The 20,164-nt window shown below is 43.9% G+C and overlaps 1 protein-coding gene across 50 annotated transcripts in view; it reads left to right on the forward strand.

The window, feature by feature from the left end:
* The window catches only part of RIMS1 (regulating synaptic membrane exocytosis 1), a 418,478-nt gene that overhangs the window by 237,809 nt on the left and 160,505 nt on the right, over positions 1–20,164 (forward strand). For 17 of the 50 annotated variants that reach the window (XM_070584921.1, XM_070584922.1, XM_070584937.1 and 14 more), the window contains exon 1: positions 10,823–11,260. The exons of 26 other annotated variants lie outside the window; for them this stretch is intronic. In XM_070584921.1, the coding sequence (XP_070441022.1) occupies positions 11,161–11,260 (100 nt within the window). In that variant the 5' untranslated portion in view covers positions 10,823–11,160. Of the gene's footprint in view, positions 1–10,822; positions 11,261–13,973; positions 14,187–14,295; positions 14,763–20,164 lie in introns of those variants that run through there. 7 more of the 50 variants (XM_070584931.1, XM_070584933.1, XM_070584926.1 and 4 more) reach the window with 6 other exon arrangements.

Here is a 20,164-nt window from a genome sequence, read left to right on the forward strand (position 1 = left end):
CCTGGGACATTTTCCTCTGCGTGAACAGAAACCCTAGGAGTTCATCTCTAGAAATGGAAATTTAATTTCTCCCACAGTATTGGTTTTTACTTGGTTCTGGAGTAGTAAAATGTTCAAAAGTTAAAAGATAATGTTCAAATTTTAGGACCAGAAATAGAGGATTAAGTATATTTAAAGATAGAAATGTAAAAGGAGAAATAAAACTGTTGGCTTTTGAAAGTAAAAGGACATAAATAAAGAGAGCCGAAGTCTCTTCTTTAATTGGTTTTAACCATAGATAACATCTTAAAATTAGAAATCAATGGATAATATCCCAAATAAAGCAGTCAACTTGTAAGGGCAAATTATTTAAAAGTTAGATTGCTTTCCATTAGAAGAGCTAAGAAAATAAATATTTAAAAATAAGGTTGGGAAGTGGAATTGATAGTGTGGGCAGAAGGGCCATGAGGGGAAATGAGTTATTGTAGCTACATCTCAAGCCCTGATTTATTTTACTTTTCATCATGTACTTGCATTAATTTGATATCCATTAAAATGAGACAACACAAAATATTGCTATTTAATGTTGCCTTCATTAAGTTGCAAATAACTAGTTTTAGTGTCTTGTGGGGCTTTTCGTAATGGTCATTTTAGCCACTAGAACCTCAAAACAGCAGTGGATCCCTGTGGAGCTGTAAGCATGGGCTTCTCTTTTGCTGTTTTTACGCGAATCTTTCGTTGGATCCCTACTGTGTGACAGGCACTTATGGGGCTTTGGGAATCTGTTGATTGGAACATGGCCCCTGCCCTAAGGGGCTCTCTCAGAAGAGTCCCCCTCATTCTTTTGTCCTTTTTCCCTGTATCCACTTCCCCTTGGCCCATGTCACTCAGAGGCTGCCCAACACCTTTGGTAGGTCTCTGCCTCCACTTAACCTCTAGCCGAACGCTTTCTCTGGCCCCTTCTTCACTTCGGTCTCTTAGTCTGTACAGAGGAGAGACATTGCTGTGGGACCAGTAGTCGGAGAGGTGGACGTTTAGCACCAATGCCCAGCAGGTCTCTCTGGTCTCATTTCCTTGGATGTTACAAAGGACAGAGGTGAGGATTGGCATAAAAGAAAAGAGACTGAGTCTTTTCTTGCTGACAGAAAGATCAGTTTAGTTCTCTCTTTCAACTACTGAAAGAGGCATGATTTATGGTGTTAGATGCTTCCGTTTAAATGCCTTTGAGGGAGTCTGAGAACTAATTTCTTCTCACAGTGAATATGGAATGGACATTAGCTGTTTGAATCATCTGTGCAATTTAGATCTTAGGAAAAGATTGAGAGGACACAAATAACTCGTGTGTGTGTGTGTGTGTGTGTGTGGTCTGAACTAATGTGCTAATTCCTAATTTCTAAGAATACACATTAAGAAAATTTTGGAAGTCATCATGGTGAGAAGCTGGCTTTTTCAGAGTTACAGTTTCTGCCTAATATATAAAGGACTGAAAAAACTCCTTGATTCTAAAACAGGAGTTATGACTAAAAAGAAGTTCTATAAAAAGAAAAGAAATTAAGTCTGTAAATCTAATGTGATTATACCCAATAATATTTCTCCCAAATTAATCCATAGCTAGAAATATTAGTCACTCAGTTACATCTGAAAGAAATTCCTGTTCTTGAATCAGGAGAAACTAAATTAAAATCTGGGCTACATGGTCAAAAATAGTTATGTGAACTTTACATATAATATATAATTTCAGTTTTGATATAGAATGTTTTAAAAGATATATAGTTAAAGGTCATGTTAAGGGAAACATTTGTGCTTCAAAGTGCATTTAGGAAAGGGTTTGATGCTGGAGGTTTCAGTGTCCCTATTTTATCTCAATAAATTTTATCTTCCGTGCCTTTTAAAATGCACACTCATACTGCAGTGTTTTTGACCCGTTTTATCCAGTGAATGGAAAGGTTGTCCTTACTGTTGGTTCAATTTAACAGAGTAGCAGAATCTTAGACCTAGGAGAGACTGCGGAAGCAAACAGAAATCTCCCTTCACACACTATTGGTCAGGGAAGGAGACATTATGGGTGTTAAGTCTGCCTGATTCCTGCCCCTGAGGCAACCTTCTCTTTGCAGCTGGGAGAGCGTACGTGAACACATCCCGTCTCCAGCTCCAGCCAGACCCTCTGAGGACAGCGTGTGGTCAGCCCTGCTGTTGCTCTGTCTGCAGTCTGGGCCCAATCCTATCACCTTGGCTTCTAGGTATTCCTGAGACCAGACCCCAGATTTGTGCCTTGTTTTAGTTATTTGGTCCATGCCCTTGGATCCTTGTGCCTGAGTTCAGCTCTGTTGCCCAAGTCCCTCTAGAAAGGAAACGTTGCTTGATCCAGTTCTCCTCCGGGGACTAGAAGCTGGGTCCCTAGATCCTGACTTCCCTGATGTCCACTGCCCTATTGGAAATCCAGATACCACCTTCCTTTTCCTTCTTCTCCATACCTTGTGGGGCGTCTCTGATTCTTACTGCCATTCTGGATTTAATAGCTGTTGCCTAGGGGCCGGCCCCGTGGCTGAGTGGTTAAGTTCACGTGCTCCGCTTCAGTGGCCCAGAGTTTCGTGGGTTCCGATCCTGGGCACCAACATGGCACTGCTCATCAGGCTATGCTGAGGCGGCGTCCCACATGCCACAAGTAGAAGGACCCACAACCACAGTATACAACTATGTACTTGGGGGCTTTGGGGAGAGGAAAAAAATGAGAAGATTGGCAACAGATGACAGCTCAGGGGCAATCTTTAAAAAAAAGAAAAGCTGTTGCCTGGAGCCACCTTCTTCAAGTGTGTTGTTCTACCTGCTGAGCTGAACTTCTACAGCTGGGTCTTCATACAAGCTCCTGTTCCGTGCCACAGGGCAGATCTGACTAATTCCACTAGAGTCTTCTGAGTCTGCTGTGTACGAGATGAGATGACAGGTGGACTGCCAGAACAAGGGACCTCAGCTTGGGCGGCCTAAACCACAGAAACTAAGTTGTTCACAGTTCTGGAGGCTGGCGCTCCAGCATCAAGATGTGAGCAGGGCTGGTTCCTTCTGAGGCCACGAGGGAGGCGTCTGTCCCGTCTCCCTCCTTGGCTTGTAGACAGCTGTCTTCTCTCTGTGTCTTCACGTTGCTTTCCCTCTGTGTGCGTCCAAACTTCCTCTCCTTACAAGGATAGTCAGATTGGATTAGGGGTCATCCTAATAACCTCATTTAAATTAATTATCTCTTTGAAGACCCGACTCCAAATACAGTTACGTTCTGAGGTACTTGGGGTGAGGACTCCAACATATATGACTCGTGCAGGATACCATTCAGTTGATAACAGTAAAATTCCTGGAGGAAGGAGACCAAGGCTCTGCATGGTTGTCAACACACCTGATCGATACTACTGTTTGGCATTTGCTCCATTGTTTTTTGTCTATGAAAACATCAGACCGTCAAGAATCTTATTGAGTAGTTACTTTATGAAGAGGATTGATATCCAGCATCATGGGGACACAGAGAGTTGTAGGCACAGCCGGAGACAGAACCCACTGGGCATGTTCTTAACCTCTGTCAGCCTCCAGTTCTGTGGTTTCAGGAACTGGGGGTAATAATTGTACTTACCCCGTGGAGTAGTTGTGATGATTAAATGAGATCAGATGGTGTGGCTTTGTGTACCTTGTACCTGACACACAGCAAGTGCTCCAGAAATACTTTCATTTCTGTGACACCAAATAGGATGTCTGCAGAATAGGAGGGAATCTGGAATGCTGAGGTTTTGTGTTGGAGCTGGGCTAGAATTTGGGCAGGAAGAATCGATGCAGATTCTAGTCAGAGAGACAGGCATGGACAGTGAGAGATGTTGGAGACACACTGTGTGTGAACGGCAGGCTTGAAGGCCTGAGAAAGAAAGGCCTGGGGCTTACCATCAAGGGAGCAGTTTTAGTCCCAGGTCCTTTAAGAACCCAGATTCCTTGGGCAACAGATTGAGAGGGAGGGACTGTGTCCTTGATCCTCCTCCTTGGGGGTGCTTTAGAATCCCCTGGGAGCTTTTAAAAATTGAATGTCAGGGCGGACCAGAGGGCTGCTGATCTAGTCAGCATGGAGCCGTGCCCCCATCCGTGTAAGTTTGTGTGGCCGAGTTGAGAACTACGGGACTAGTTCAGTGCACGTTGTAATCACTGGAGGAGCTTCCTAAAAGGCATCCTGAGTGAGGTCCCTATTTACTTGTTTTGGTTTGGAACCTGAGCGTTGTTGCTGTTTTTCAGGATCTCTTCCAGTAATTCCAGTGTGTAGTCAAGGCTGTGAACTAGAGAACTTGACAGTTCTTAAGGATTTTTCCAAATCTCAGCCCTAACCCTGTGTAAACTGTGAAATGCTGGTTCTTCCATGAGAATTTTTATTTTGTGTCATAATATGAGCATCCCAAAGAAAAGCTGCTTATTTATATGGGGACACATTTGGCTGGAAAAAGCATCTGAAATGACTCAACTTATGTTCTGGGGACAGAATAAAGAGTTATATGTGTCCAGGTATATCTTAGAACTCCGACCAGGTACTTTGAGTCAATTTTCTGACTGACTAGCAGCAAATTCTGTGAATGCTGCCTATATGCCTCTGTAGTACTTGGGAGCCCGCAGACGAGGGAGGGATCGAGGAGCAGAAGAGTGGTCTTGCCAATGTCTGGAACAGAAACTGGAAATTATGCCTATATTGAGACAATAAATGGGATTCTCAGAGTCTAGAGTGTTATGCAAACGTGAGTAATTTTTACTTTTCTAACACTTGGACACTGCACTTGGCTTAGTGGTAAGACTTGTATAGGTTGAGTCATTTCATCAAGAATGAAATCCAGAACTTCACAGTGTAGCTCCAGCTTATTCTCGCAGACTCACCGTCTCCAGCTCTCTGCTCTTCTTGCCAGATTAGCGTGGATCCTTGTCCTTCACGAGTGCCGTATACTTTTCCATCTCCGTTATTTGACATTCGATGTTCCACCCTTTTAAATGCCTTCCAATCTCTGGGTATGATTTAAAACTAAGACCAAATTTCATTTCCTCCTCTATCGTTCTCTTGAACTAATTTTATTTCTAATGTTTGTGTCTTTTCCTGAAGGAAATTGATTGTAAGTTCAAGTAGAGACATCATGTTTCTTCCTTTATATCCTGTTTTATACTTAATAATGTGATAGTTGATAGTTGCATACACAGAGGTATAGTTGTTTGATTAAGTTGCACACTCTTGGTGGTTTCTCTAGTTTTTTAATATGTGGAACTAACTACAAAAGTAGATTATATATTTGAGTAGGGAGAGAATATGTATCTAAAAGTACAGTTGAGGGTAATTGAGTTTGAAAAAGGGTAATTGTTCCTTTCTTTTAATTCTTGATGCATCCCTTTAGTCTACTGCTGTGATGATCATAAGTTTCAGTCAATAGGGACCACTTCAGTGAGTGACAGGAAGCTATTCCTTTGTGTCTTGTGTGATCACAGCTTACTTCTCTGTTCCTAGAATTCTGTTTCTTTAATTATTTTTAGTAGTGTGGACATTAATTAACTCTTTGAATTACAAAAGGAAACCATGATATTACTACTGCTAGACATTAACTTAGTGTACATTTTAATGAAAGAGACAAAAGTCAGTTATCTGCAGAAGAAATTACAGTGTGGATGACAGTAAAGAATTGCCACTAGATTTAAGAAAGAAGTAAAACGTCATCAATAACATCAACAATATTAGTGAAAAACAAAAAGAGTTCAAGGACAGCTGACTGTTACCTGAGTGATCAGAAAGGAAAGAGCTGAAAATCTAATGGGTATAATCCCCCAAATCTCTGAATTAGGTGGAGGAGGATGCAGAGAGAACAGTTTCTTCGGGAAACCATGAGTTAGGTTAGAGATTAAGAGCCTTTGGGTAATCCTGAGGTAAACTAGGCATCATTCTGGAAGAATTTCTACTTTCTTTCTTTCTTTTTTTTTTCTGAGGCTTCGCCGTGAACTAACATCTGTGCCAATCTTCCTCTATTTTATACGGGGGATGCCACCACAGCGTGGCCGTCGATGAGTGGTGTGTAGGTCCGCGCCCAGGAACTGAACCCGGGCTGCCAAAGTGGAGCATGCTGAACCTGACAACTAGGCATGGGGCCAGCAGATCTTCTGCTTTCCAACAAGCACTGGAGTTGGGACAGTGAGCTGAACTGCTCAAACCCCATCCCGGTGTTTGGAATTGAAACCACGTAAGAAAGTGTAGCCCAAGTGATGAGTAAACTCAAATTTATTTCATAGCTATAATCCTTACCTCTAACTAACCTATTTGTGTTTAGTTTATAAAACATGGTTGCATCTCAAAGAGTATCTTGGCAGAATAAACACTTTATGATGGATATGGGTAAATATTTCTTATTACAGCAGTTTTTATAATACAAAATTTGGAAGCCAGCTCAACTTTCTGGCTAAAAAGCACCATTTAATTGAGTACTGTGTAGCCACAAAATTCTATTATAGAACTGTAGTCCTCTTAAGACAAATAAGTATATCCCTTTAATGGCTTCTGAACTTACAAATCAGATTTTAAACTGCCAACACATCAAAGGGGAAAAGTTAACCAACACACCATTTGAAACTACTTGGGGTTTATAGTTATGTGGCTGCCTAAGCTCAAGAAGTTAGAAACCAAAGCAACTTCCACTGCAAAAAACCTGTAAATGGGGGATAAAGATAACGTTTATTTAAAAAGTGGTGAGTTTGCATAAAAGAGAAATCTCCAAGTGCCAGAAATGAAACGAGAAGAGCAGACCCCCAGGCATGTGGGGTGGTGCTGGAGCAGCACCTCTGGTTGTGTGGAGCGTGTAGGGTCTGGGGCTGGGGTCTGCACACAGCAATCCCCCGGAAGGCAGTCCTGCCCCCAAGAGGTGGGGATTGGAGCTGACGTCTGTGCACAAGGCCGTGACCCTCAGAGAGCTTCCTGGGTGAGAAAACAGTACATCTCTTGTAAGAGATTGAAATCTCGTCCTGGCCCTTAGGTGGAGTTTGTCCACTGAATTTATATTCCCTGCATTGTGATTTAATCCCAAGCCAAGATTAGATCCCCTCCAGCTTCAAGCTCAAAGTCCTCCCATCCGCTGTAATCAATGGCAAGTTACAGAGAATAGACAAGCGCTAAGAAATGCCACTCAGAGAGCCAATATTTTGGCTTTATCAATTGGATTCCTTTTTTTTTTTTTTTTTTGACATTTTTTCTGCCTTTTACAGAGAAGTGCAGTAACGGCTAAAGATTGGCCTCCCTACAAAGCTCCCCTCTGACATCTTCCCCACCCTCCTGTAGCCCTGTCCTGCCACTGTCTGTCATTTTGGCATATTTGATATTCTGATCCCCTTTCTTCCATACCCAGTATCGCCTCAGTTTCTCCCTTGGTTGGACCAAGTCTCAGAGACCTAGTGTTCCCCAGATTACAGGTCAGCACAGATCAAGGACAAGTTGTGACTGGTTGTCCTTGGAAGGTCCCTTCCTGACAGGCTGGTGCTCCGACACACAGTGGGACACAGTGCCAGCCCTCAGAGTGGCTGTCTTCATTGACTCTGTAAATGGTTTCTTCAGTGCACCTTGAAAACAGGAGCTCCCATACCTGTATTTGAGAACTCCAGAGTGACTTGGGATCCAGAGCTTCTTGATAGCATCACACTCTTTGGGTCTTTTTCACCTTTTAAACTTTCTCAGGCTCGACATTTTATAGCCAGTGTTCCTTCTAGCTTCCTGCACACCCTGTGGGAACCCGTAAATCCTGGTCCGAGAGAGGCTGCCACCTTATCACTCAGGACTTTGCAAGTGTGAAAGAAGCTCTCAATCCTGGGAAAAACCTGAATCCACTGTATTAATTTCCCAAATCCTAATACTTTATTCATTCTCATGTTGTTAGAACTGACTTTGCCTTTTTAGTGCTGCTCTCACCCCACAGTTTCCTAGTTATATTTTGGATATCAGTTTATTCTGTGTCTACATCTATACAATTGGGATTTCCCAGAATACAGATTTGGGACTTTGTGTTTTGTTTTACGTTTGTTTCATTGTAGCTTAGAATCCTTCAGGACAGGTGCTTCACTGTGGTTGTGTAGAGCTGAATAAATGGAAGACCTTGCTACAGAATTCGCCCATGTGGTGAGGAAGGGGCGGCTGAGCTGCAGCCTGGAGAAAGCAGAATCACGGACGTCCCGATGACAGAGCAGGACGTGGCACCGTGCCTGTTCTCACAGAAACTCCCCAAGGGTCCTGAACGTCAGCTAGGATCCATAGCGTGGCTTGTCTCCCTTTTGTTTCCCTTAGGTTATCTTAAATCAAAATAAACGCTGTTAATAATGCAGCACTTCTCCCACTAGTGTTTCTGCCGAGTGATAATAGGGTTAGTAAGCATGCTGCCGAAAACAAGAGTTTGTGCTCAAATAAGCTTGGCCAGTGCTAACTTTCACCAAAAATTTCCTTAATCCAGGATTTCTCAATGCCTTTAATTGCAGTGTGGACTCTGATTGCTCTAGAAAATAATACAATATGCAGTGTGTTCTGAGTACATTTGATGAGGGTCCCGTCCCTTAGCATCTTCGTGAACTGGTGTCCTGAGGTCAAGGTGTGGCAGAGCCATGCGGGAGCCTCGTGAAGGACCTCAGCCTGTGGCATCCCGAGCATTTTACGTGGTATAGGTTAATTTGCCTCGATCATGGACCACCAAGAGCACAGCCTTGTACTGGGTACTGGATAGAAGTTGGTTCCCAAACTTAAGGAAGGTTAACTTTGATTATTATTGTTCCTGTTTGAATTCAAATTCTTACCCTGCCGCTGACTAGATGTGTCACTTGTCATATCTAAGCCTCAGTGTCCCCATCTGTACTATGGGAATAATAATAGTATTTCAACCTTCAAGGCAGAGACTGGTCTGGCTCTTTTTTCTCTTCCTTAGTTCTTAGTAAATTCAATATTCAGAGTTTTTGCTAAATGAAAGAAATTATGAATGCACGCATGCAAGGGTCAGTGCCACTTGCAAGGAATCAAGCCCCACATAAAGTTCTCCTTTTAAGACCTAAGGAGAAATGGAAAGCAATGAACAGATCCATATGGACTGGGTTCAGTCAGTGAAGCCATCTCAGAAGAAGTCATTGAACCTGAGCTTGTGTTTATGCTGTAGCCTGTCACTAACATTGTATTCTGCTACTGCTTGTAAAGTTTAAGAATGTTGACTTTACTAAGAGGGTATAGAGTTTACGCATGTATAGATTGAGAGACCATATATGTACCCTCTTCTGCCTGGAGCTCGTCCTCCACTGATTCTTAAGCACCAGCACGTGACACAATGCAGAGAGGCCCACAGAGTAGATAACGCCGGTCAGTAAAGTAGCAACGTGTTATTTCCACCTGGCAGTCTTCAGCCTGTAGCCCCATAGAGAATCAGATAGTTTATTTACATCCCATCAAGCGTTTATAATCTAGACTTCCTCGCTATTTAAAATTGCTCAGTTTGTCTATGTGGAAGAACACCTGTTTTTTTCTGTAAGATACGGTCGTGAGCAGCAGAGGCCATGACGTAGATGAGCTGGTTGTAGATGAGTAGAGATGTCTTTCAAGTTATGAAAGTACCTGGGGAGAGTTGGGAGGTCGTGTAAACATTCGCTGTACAGCATCTTAGTGCCACTTCACTCAGTACGCTGGCATACTATGGACCTTTGAAGTTCGGTACAGTACTGATTATTACGTCAAAGTGCACTTGTAAGAGATTTGTGCTTTGAAATCACGGTGCTTGTTTTTTGTATTCTGCATCAATTACTAAGACTGTGGAGGAAAAAACATTTCTAGAGAATTGGATGTGATTAATATTTCAAAGCTAACAGTATTGGCGTTTGATTATAATAAATTTCACCTGTACTTTCTGGCTGTTCTATTAGGCCTGAGGTTTAATTTGAAAATGAAAGTTCGGTGAAGTGGAAGCCTTAGGCTGGTGATTTAGGAATTTTGTTCCCAGGAGAAGTCAGCCTGGTGTACACTCCATGTCTGTTTCTAGAAATGGTCAGTTCTCTTGTCATTTTCTCCCTTCCTCACAAATTTGTTTAGAAACACATGAATGTGCTTTAGGAAGTTCGAAATACATGCACATATGTTATTTTTACTACTTACATCATTGTCTGTTTTAAAATGCAAAAAGGTAATGAGTACCTGCAGAGTAATATGCTTAAACTAAAATTGAATGACCTGTTTGTAGTAAAAATACTAAGTTATGGTAGAGGAAAACTATAATTCCTTCCTTCTTTTTTTTTCATAGAGTAGGAGTATGCGTCCCATCTAAGAGAATGGATAGCTCTTCATAGTCTTCAAATGTTGTACCCCTCACATATAGGTGAAAGCAACTCCCAGAGCAGTATATATATATATATATATATACTGAAAACAGAGCAATAGGAAGAGGGAATCTACCTTTAAAAGTTTATGTAACAGGAGAAAATAAAATGTGAAGAGCATATAATATGCACAAAGATAGCCTAATTTCAAATATTTCTTCGGGAAGAAACAACACGTTTTTTTCTTCAGAAGTCAGAGATATAAGAAGAAGAAATGCTCTCATTTAACTGATGTTAATAGTACCAAACGAAAGCAGAAGAGTTATGTTTTAGAAATCATCCTGTGGGCTAATGGCCATTTTGTTGTCACAAAAATCCTTTATTTAGCCCTGTCCACAAATAAGCTCGCAGCAGGAGAAAGGACACCAGTTAGAGAAATTTGGGGGATAAGGCAACAGAAGGAATGGCTGGGAGCGCAGTGTCATCTGGCAGAGAGCTTATTTCCTGAACCCTGTGGATCTGGTTAAAACCCAGCAGAGACCCAATATGCTGCTCCTCGGTGAGAGCTGCCGTCTGCACACACCGGGCCCGCGAGGCTCGTGTGTGGGGGGCTGTCCAAGCCGCGCTTTGCCTGGCTGCACGGCTGCCTGCCGTGGCCGGAGCCAGTCGTGCAAGGAGCCTTTCTCACGCACGCCGACATCTCGGCTCCCGCCGTCTGCTGCTCCTGGCCCGCGGGTGGGTCGCTGCTGTGCTTGTTGACTGACAGCGGCGGAGTGGAGAAGGCGCTGGGCGCTCTTCTCAGACGAGAACTTGGATTTGCTCAGAAGTGACGCTGGACGTCCCCGGCCTGGGCTTCTGTACGAGGCCGCTGCCATGTGTGCGCCTGGGACGCCGGTCCCTTCAGAGGGGTGGGGAGAAGGGAGGTCTGCCGATTCCGAAGAGGGAGCAGGCCAGGCCCGACGCGCAGGTGCTGGTAAGAGCAGACAGCGAGCTTGGGGCGTGGGAATCCGGCTTCATTTCCAGGTGGACCCAAACGTGTCTTTCACACTCCCTCTGTCTCTGTTCTTCCAGTGTAAATAGTCCCGTTCTGTGTGTCAGGTGCAGAGCGATTTTCTTCCATTTGCTCAGCAGAGCCAAGTTTCCCGCTACCAACTTTGTCTTTGGTCTTTTTGTCTGGAAAGAGATGATTAGATTCACAATATAGCCCTAAAGATTATAAGATGATTGTTCATATTTATGATTTGTTTTCTTGTGCAAGTAGCCAAGTCAGGAAAGATTTAAAGATTAGAATGTCAGTGTTCTCTGAAAATAGGGAAAAACAGTAGCAAGTTGCTTAGTGCAGGAGTTCTGTTTATAGTCAGTGTATTCCATGCTTTGCTATCTTGTACTAATACAAAGAATGAGAAATCTGTGACACATTGGAGTCATCGTTAGTGGAAGATCAGTCTCCAAGTACAAGATTGTGTCAGTTTTTCAAGATAATGGCTCCTGGGTTCTTGTGAAAGAGCTAAACCTTTCTGCAAACAGGTCTTGACCTCGATCACAGTGCAAGGTCAGATGGTTTATGAGAAGCAAGATCAAAATTGCAGTTGGTGTTGGGTTTATGTGTCCCCTCCCGAGGGACACCCGTCTGCTGGTGTTGCAAGTGGCTGTGGAACCACAGCTGAGGGGCAGCCTGGGAGACCCGTGACCTAAGGGCTCAGAGTGGCGTGTGGCTCAGAGTGGACGGGGTGGTAGAAATGTTTTAAATAAGTAATATTGTTAATTTAAATTTCTGAACTGACAGATGAAAGTGGGTTTTTCTCTACTTCTGTGTGGACAGTGACCTCAGTGGCGGGCAGTCGTTGCTGTGCGGGCGTCTCGAGCACGTGGCGTCCAGCAACAAGTGAGTGAACAGGTGTTTTACAGTATGGTCAGCATTGGCCCTTAGTATGGATTCTCTGTTTCGCTTCTGCAACTTGGAAAGCTGAGTCTACCATTTCAGAGACCACAGGTGCCGTATTAAGTATCTTTTGTTAGAAATACGATTTGTTATCATTTGATAAGTTTCCTCATATGGAGGCACTTTGGCAACTCAAGATAATTATACCAAATAAATTCATGAGATGGAATAGATATTGGATTAATAGCATTCAAAATGACTTTATAGTTTGAGATAAGCCCATTCCAGGTGATAAATGAGAAAAAAGAAATAGGAGAAGAGATGTACGTGAAAGAAATATCTCAAAACTCAGGCACAGTTATGGCTGCATGCAGTGTATGTAGGTATTTCAGCTCAGTTGGCTTAGCCTACGCAGGCCCGTAGGATCCATAGACTCTTAAATTTCAATCAAATAAAATTACAAGGTCGGCTTTCAACGAGGGGACGTGGGTAAGTCAGTTGTTGATGTTTTGACGTCGGTTCCCTGCAGCGTCCTTGCGGGCCCGCCGTCTGTCTCCAGACCACGACCTGGGTGGGTCTGTAGGTTGTTGTCTTGAAGGCGCCATAGAGAAAGAAGCTTAGATTCAGCAGACGTGGGGCGTCAGGTCATGGACAGGTCTGGAGAAGCCTCCCCAGCTGCAGATGTGGGAAATAGAGGGAGATGAGCGAGGCCCCTCCTGCACCCCCGTGGTTTTCCACACTGAGTCACCACACTTTAACAAAAACGGCACGAATGTGCGGGAATCTACCAAAATAATCAAGGTCACTCCTCCTCTTGTCGTGCCGTGAAAAGCTCGTGCGTGGGCTTTTAGCTCAGACCAAGTCGAGTCCAGATGCTGGCTCTGCTGCTTGTAGCTGTGTGACCCTGGGCAAGTTAACCAGCTTTTCTGAGCCTCATCTGTAACCTGGGATAAGTAATACTGATTTTGCCATACGCCTGTGAGAAATAAATGAATTAAATAAAATTAACACAGTACAATATTTGGCACATAACAATCATTCAGTCAACGTTTATTCCCTTTTTGTTTTCCCAGCAACAGTTTGGCCAAGTTTTGACTTGCACCTGTTAAAAGCATACTTGGAAGTTCGGGGAAAAGAAAAAATAAAGATTCCAAATAAAGACAAAAAACACATTCTTTTAAGAGGGGGAAAGTGTTCGCCTCTGTGAGTTTATGTGAGGCTGACACTTTGCAGTTGACTTGGCAGTGGTGAGCTGATCCGTGGTTCAGGATTCGTTTTTTCCTTATCAGATAATTATTTTTGGCAAGTGTATGTAATGTAAGTAAACACGGTGCATTTAGTTTAAATACATGGAAGATGGTCCTTAATTCTCCCTTGTCATCATTTGATCGTTTCGTTTTCCAGAACAGGCTAGCAGCAGAGTGCCTCTACTCGTCAGCGGTATTCCCTGGTGGGTTAGAGACCTGCATCGCTGCTCACTGTGGTTTCTGGGAACTGGACGAGGTTGATGTCCACGGGATAAAAATGAAGTTAGGGGAGGGCATCATTCCCGATCCTCTAGTTTTGCTTTTATGTTGCTGTTGTTCTGAAATACGTGATATGGGGTGGGTGCAGTGAACGCAGTGACTTAAGGAGGAGGTAATGATTCTGTGTCTCCCTGAGTAACATCTGTTGGACCAGGAGCTGAGACTGTCAATCACCAAACGTCTGCACCTTTTAGAATATTGGAAGCACGAGACCCCGCAGCTCCCTGGCACAACCTCTTTGGGGTGTCCTTTTGCCCCCTGGAGGTGATCCACGGTTAGCACGAGGCTGGCTGTACGGGAACAGCTTGGAGAAGCACTCTGTCCATGTCCCAACATCGCTCCTGTCCTCCTGGTTCCTGCGTCCTGACGCCAGTCTTTGTCACCGGCTGAGTAAGATCTCTCAGGTAGGGAAGCTGCAGAGGAAACGATCAGCTGCGCAGGACTTGGCGGGACCATGGCCAGCTGTTGACAGTGGGCACTGATCAGTTCAGGTGAGTGTTCTCTGGTCCACAAGCCAGCGGGGGGTCTGCTCGACTTTGTCCTCTGAGTGCAGTGTCCCTGGGGTAACGGAGCAGCTCTTAAGCCTCTGCTTGAATCTGTTCTCCTGTGCCAGCTCTGAGGAACCACGGCGTTTCGTGTCCCTGCCCGCAGGCAGGTAGCATCCTGTGTGCATTGCTTCAGGAAGTGGTCACCGGCGGACCTGCCGGCGCTGTGGTGCCTGCCCCGGTGGGAACTTTTTGGTCCAGCACGGAGTGCCGTAGATCACTGCGGTAATCAATGGGGAGCTGCACTCTGCAGACTCTGCCGTGTTTAGAGTCACTGTTGTGTAACATTGCACTCTGCAGGCTTCTTTGGTTTTGCTTTAGAATGCAAGGACCACAGGAAATTTTATTTAAAATTGCTTTTGCCTTTTGTTGGATTTTTTATTGTGTTGTGGATTTGATGCACTGCTAGCTGGAGTTTAGTGATCTGATGCCAGGAGCGTTTATTTCACTGCTCCGATGATGCTGTTGTGTTTGCTGGCTTTCAGCAGTTTCTACTACTTCATCCGTTGCACTCAGGAACAGGTAAACTACGCTGTAGTATTAATCTTATGCATAAATATGAAATTAATGGAATATATGGTTTAATTATCCAAAAGTAAGATACTGAAATGCTTCACTTAGATTCTCTCAGTAGACAGTAAGGAATATTTTGCTTTGAACATGGAAATTGCACAAATATATTATTACCTTAGAATACAGTGGTGATCATCTAGTTGCATTGTATTGAGTTATTTTCATGTTTTAAATGAATATCTGAGGTGTACATTAAATTGTCTACAATTTAGTATTCAACTCTCAACTTGATATATATAAGATACAGTTAATTCAGAGAGTATATATTTTCCTTTTCTGATTGGCCAAAGACATTTGTTTTCCCTATTTACTGAATTTTGCTAAAATTGGAAGGCTTCAGAGCTAATCTTCTTAAAAAGAAAGATACCGGTTTGGGTAGAGATTGTTGTTTTGAAGTGTTTGGACAGAGGCTGCCGGGGCTGCTCTCTCCTGCCACCGAGGGTCCTGGCTTTCGAGCCCATCGTGGAAGGAGCAGCTGTCTTGTGTGACGCTGGGCTGGGCCCTAAGGGGAGACTGTCCACACGGGAGAGCAGAGAGCCAACTCGCGTGTGACCTCCGACGGCAGAGCCACTGACCCCTCTGTCCCTTGTTTCCGTCCCACCAGTTTGGAAAAAGCCTCCTGATGTTTGCCGTGGGAATGGCCGAGCGTTTTTCAGGTGCTCAGGATCTTCTGATGGTTTCTCTGTACAAGATGACACCATGTTAACCTTTGGAGGTGCACAGTTTCTTAAAGGGGCAGTGGGAGTTTCAGCTTTTCTTGCTTTGAGCGCTTGGCAGCTGAGGCTTTCTGAGAAGGGAGGTGATGGTTCCTTTAAATCAAGCTGGTAAAGCCCTTGACTCCATCATAGCTGCTCTGCCAGGAGGCGCTGAGCTGGCTGAGGTGTCCTGAGGCACCAGGGTCCGGCTCTCCTCCTTGGGTAGGGGCGTCATGTGTTCTGCTGCAGGACCAGGTCCTGGTGCAGAGGCGCTGGCTCCCCGGAAGCCTGCCAGCAGCCGGCTCTCCGCACCGTCTCGGGTCTGCGCGTGCTGCAAGGGCAGCTGAGGACAGCTCCTGCCTGCTCTGCTTAAAACCCAGGGATGCGCGGCAACTGGAAAGAAGCAGCCAGCCACCTCCCACGGGCGGAAGTGAATCAGGTTGTTGCCCATCCGATGCTGATTAACATTCATGCATCTAGACTAACTAAATATGTTCTTTTGGGAGAAGAGGGGAGAATTTTGCTGTAAATGGAGCCATGTGGTTGCATAGTGGCTGATAATGGCTCATTGATAAAGATCATGAATCCTGTGTTCTTGGTCATCCTTGTTGGGTCTTCTTAATGACAGACAGCTGAGGCAGGGATGGCCCTGCTCCACCCGTCACATGAGAGATGAAAGGAAAGCGCGGTCTGTTCTCTGTCGAGCTCTGAGGAAGCTCTCATTTGTAATCTCCACACGTGTATGGAGGAGGGCAGTAACTCCATGAGTGAAGTGATTCTCATCGTACGGAACGGTGTCCATGCAGGTCTTTTCTGATTTTCTGTGGTGCTGTCAGGTGTTAGTGCGTGGAAAAAAGCGCTTCAGAAGGAGATGCTTTCATTGTGAAGTATTGCCTGTGAATGTTCCTGAGGAGATTTCTGTCAGACAAACGGAAGTCATTTGGAAAACAAAGACAAATTAATCTCAGGGAACAGCAAGTATGTATTCTTCCCTGTGCTTCTCCGGCTCATCACAGACACTTTATTTTCTTCTCCTTCTTCTCTCCAAGACCCCCAGTATATAGTTGTATATTCTAGTTGTGAGTGCCTCTGGTTGTGGCATGTGGGATGCTGCCTCAGCATGGCCTGACGAGCGGTGCCATGTCTGCGCCCAGGATCCGAACCAGCGAAACCCTGGGCCATAGAAGCAGAGCACGGGAACCCAACCATTCGGCCTTGGGGCCGGCCCCCACTTTTAATAAATAAAATAAATAAATACTTTCTGTCTTCTCAATTTCTAAGGCCAGGGAGTTTAGAAAGAAGCATCCCAACTTATAAAAGTAGAGAAATCAATGAAAGAATTAGTAATTTTCTTACAGTAATATTAATAATAAGACTTTTACAATAATTACTTTCGTGCCTGTAGATTGTAGGCTAGTGAATGGGTCTTGTTTTGGATGGCCTGCTTCCTGTAGCCATCTTTTGCCTTTAAGAAGATAATTGTCATAATTGTGTAATGAGTTGTTCAGTTCGTCGCAGAAATGCAACCAAAAATTTTGAATGCCTGGTTAATTTAAATCGGTTGTTTCAAAGCAGATTTTATATGAGTTGTGTGACTCTTATTCAACAAACTGTAAATATTGAGCAAATTTCAAAGCTGACTTAGAAAAGGGGGCATATTGATTATAATAGTCCGTGGGTTCTGACAAACATGTTTTCAGTTATATAACACCTGTCAGATGCAATGGACTTCTTAATAGAGCTGAAGGTTTTTTTTTAACCAGAGGCTGTTAGCCTTGCAATATTCTTTTCCCTAGAGAATGTTCAGCCCTGAAGTGTGCTCTTAACTGCTTGGCAGATCCAAATTGGAACACTATTTTATCTTTCCTTTTATTACAAGATTATGTTTTCTACTAACTTGTTTAGATTATGTGAAGTTTGTTGTTATTTTTTCTATCTTTACTTTCTCAGCAAATATCTCTGAAATCGTTTAAAGCATGCACCAGGGAGGAGGACCTAGCACCTCTGTATGTAGTGTGTCTCTTGCCAGTTGATATGAAAGGCTTTTTAAAAACAAGATTCATTAGAGTCTTGACAGCCCCCAAAGGTGCCGTCTGAGGTGACTCCCCTGCCCTCTGCGTGTAATCTCAAAGCTCATTTCTCTGAGTGTGGTTCCTGCTTTCCTAGTTGTCTGCCTTCTATAGGGGTCTTGGTGGAGGTGCTCAGCTGAGGCTGAGGACTGTGGGGGACGATGCTGGGAGCTGGCGTGAGGGGTCGAGGCGGAGTGCTGAAGCTGAGGACCATGGAGGACAATGCTGGGAGCTGGCGTGAGGGCTCGAGGTGGAGTGCTGAAGCTGAGGACCATGGAGGACAATGCTGGGAGCTGGCGTGAGGGCTCGAGGTGGAGTGCTGAAGCTGAGGACCATGGAGGACAATGCTGGGAGCTGGCGTGAGGGCTCGAGGTGGAGTGCTGAAGCTGAGGACCATGGAAGACGATGCTGGGAGCTGGCGTGAGGGGTCGAGGAGGAGTGCTGAGGCTGAGGACCATGCAGGATGATGCTGGGAGCTGGCGTGAGGGGTCGAGGAGGAGTGCTGAGGCTGAGGACCATGCAGGACGATGCTGGGAGCTGGCGTGAGGGGTCGAGGTGGAGTGCTGAGGCTGAGGACCGTGGAGGACGATGCTGGGAGCTGGCGTGAGGGGTCGAGGCGGAGTGCTGAGGCTGAGGACTGTGGGGGATGATGCTGAGAGCCAGCGTGAGGCGTCAAGGCTCTAGTCTGAGTCACTCCTCATCCAGACTCCTTAACTGTTTCTTCTTAATTTGGAGGGAGATTGTGGGCCTGTCAGAGATATAAAGGAAGCAGTGGGCTCTCCATAGAAAAACACTTACTCATACAAAACTTCATATACACTTTTAAAGAGTGTATGGATCCTCTAAGTCTAACTGTGGCCCATGTGAAAGGGCTCACGTAAGTCAGGTTTTAAACTGTACCTTAAAGATCACAAAAACAGCACTGGGCATCCAGCAGCAGAAAGTCTTGCCTACTTTTTGTGGTGAGTGAATCATCCCAAGACCCACTTCGAAATGTTCTTGTTTTGAAAAAGGTCAATTACCATTTGATATTTTCATGGGCAGTGTTATTTCACATTGTAGTGAAAAATCCACCCCGAGCTTTACTCTCCAAAAGATAAATGATGATCAGATCCGTTGGTGTCGGTAGGATGGCCGTTCGGTGCAGAGCACTCCAGTGTTTCCCTCCACAGGGATACGGGCTGCGTGCACTTTACATGGACCAGTGGTCTTTCGTCTGGACCTGAAGCGCCAGCCAGGCCTCGTTTCTGCTCGGAATGGCTTGACAGAGGCTGGGTTTTTTCTGCCAGTAGGCTTCTTGGACAAATACGTTATGACTTCCTGACCTCAGAGGCTAGTCTTTTCCAGATCAGGCATTTATTTACAGAGATATTTATGTAATGTTTGCTTCAGTCTATGAGATTTTACAGTAATAGGAGCTATTCAATGAGGACGTGAAAATGATGGAAAAATTGACCGCAGAACTGAGCCCCCAAAATGTGTTTAATCTGAACGATCCTTTAGAGTATTGGTGAGAAACCCGTGTTTTGTGATGAGGTGAAGGATCTGTCCTTGGAGTCGTCCTTTCGAGTTTGCTTTCCATGATCGTTGACCGCACCGTCTTTAGTCTCCACATTTGTCCTGGCTGATTGTAGAAAGACCAGTTGCAATGGCTACAGTTTCCATGCTTGTGAACTAATTGCGCATTTGGATGTTTGATCTAAAATATGATGCAAAGATAATTACGTTGAACAAAGATTGGTAGACCCAAAGATCTGGGGGGGGGTGTGTGTGATGTATGTGTGTAATTTTTTGTCATCAAAACCATTAGTACATCACTTTGGAAAAGAAATAGAGCTGTGCAAGTTCTTAGTAATAAATGAAATTATAAAGGCTAACAAGATGTTATCTTTCACTGTTTTTATCCCCTTTAACAGTAGCAGATACAAAAGAGCCAGGCCAAAGTAATATTGGTTCTCATTAGACTGATGAGTGCTAAGCCACTAGAATACAGTTGCAACAATTCTCTTAATCCAAGTTCTTTAAAAATATATTTCAAACGTGAATAGTAAACATTTATACGTAAAAATAAATGTTACTTACTGTCTTGCCACATAAAAAGAAATTGAGTTTAGAAGATGTTATTAGTTGACTATCATTTAAAAATGAAGATAGCCCTTTAATTTGGTTTAAAATATGTGTAAATTAAATATGTCTATATATTTTGGGAAAGATTAAATTAAACTATGACTTTTTTCTTAATGTTGGAACTGTTATATTCACTATAATAATTTCATATTTCTTGTGAGTTCCATCCATTTTTCCAGCTCATTCTTGCTGCAATCAGTAAGGCCTATTTTAGCTAAAATTTGGGTTGGTTTATACAGAAACCAGGTGCAGTATAATGATCTTATGTTGTTATTAAGATGAGAGGAATTATTTGATTAATCTTAAAAGTACTCATTTTATGGGGAAAAATTACAGACATTCGTTTTTGTGAATGACATCAGTGTCTCTTAATTAGGAAAGATTTGTTATGGATTTATGAAATTTGTATTAGAAGACGTGAAAAATTATAATTCTTAACATTATTCAAATAACACTCAAT

The sequence above is a fragment of the Equus przewalskii genome, chromosome 19 (genome assembly GCF_037783145.1).
Source record: "Equus przewalskii isolate Varuska chromosome 19, EquPr2, whole genome shotgun sequence".
In the NCBI taxonomy this organism is placed as follows: domain Eukaryota; kingdom Metazoa; phylum Chordata; class Mammalia; order Perissodactyla; family Equidae; genus Equus; species Equus przewalskii.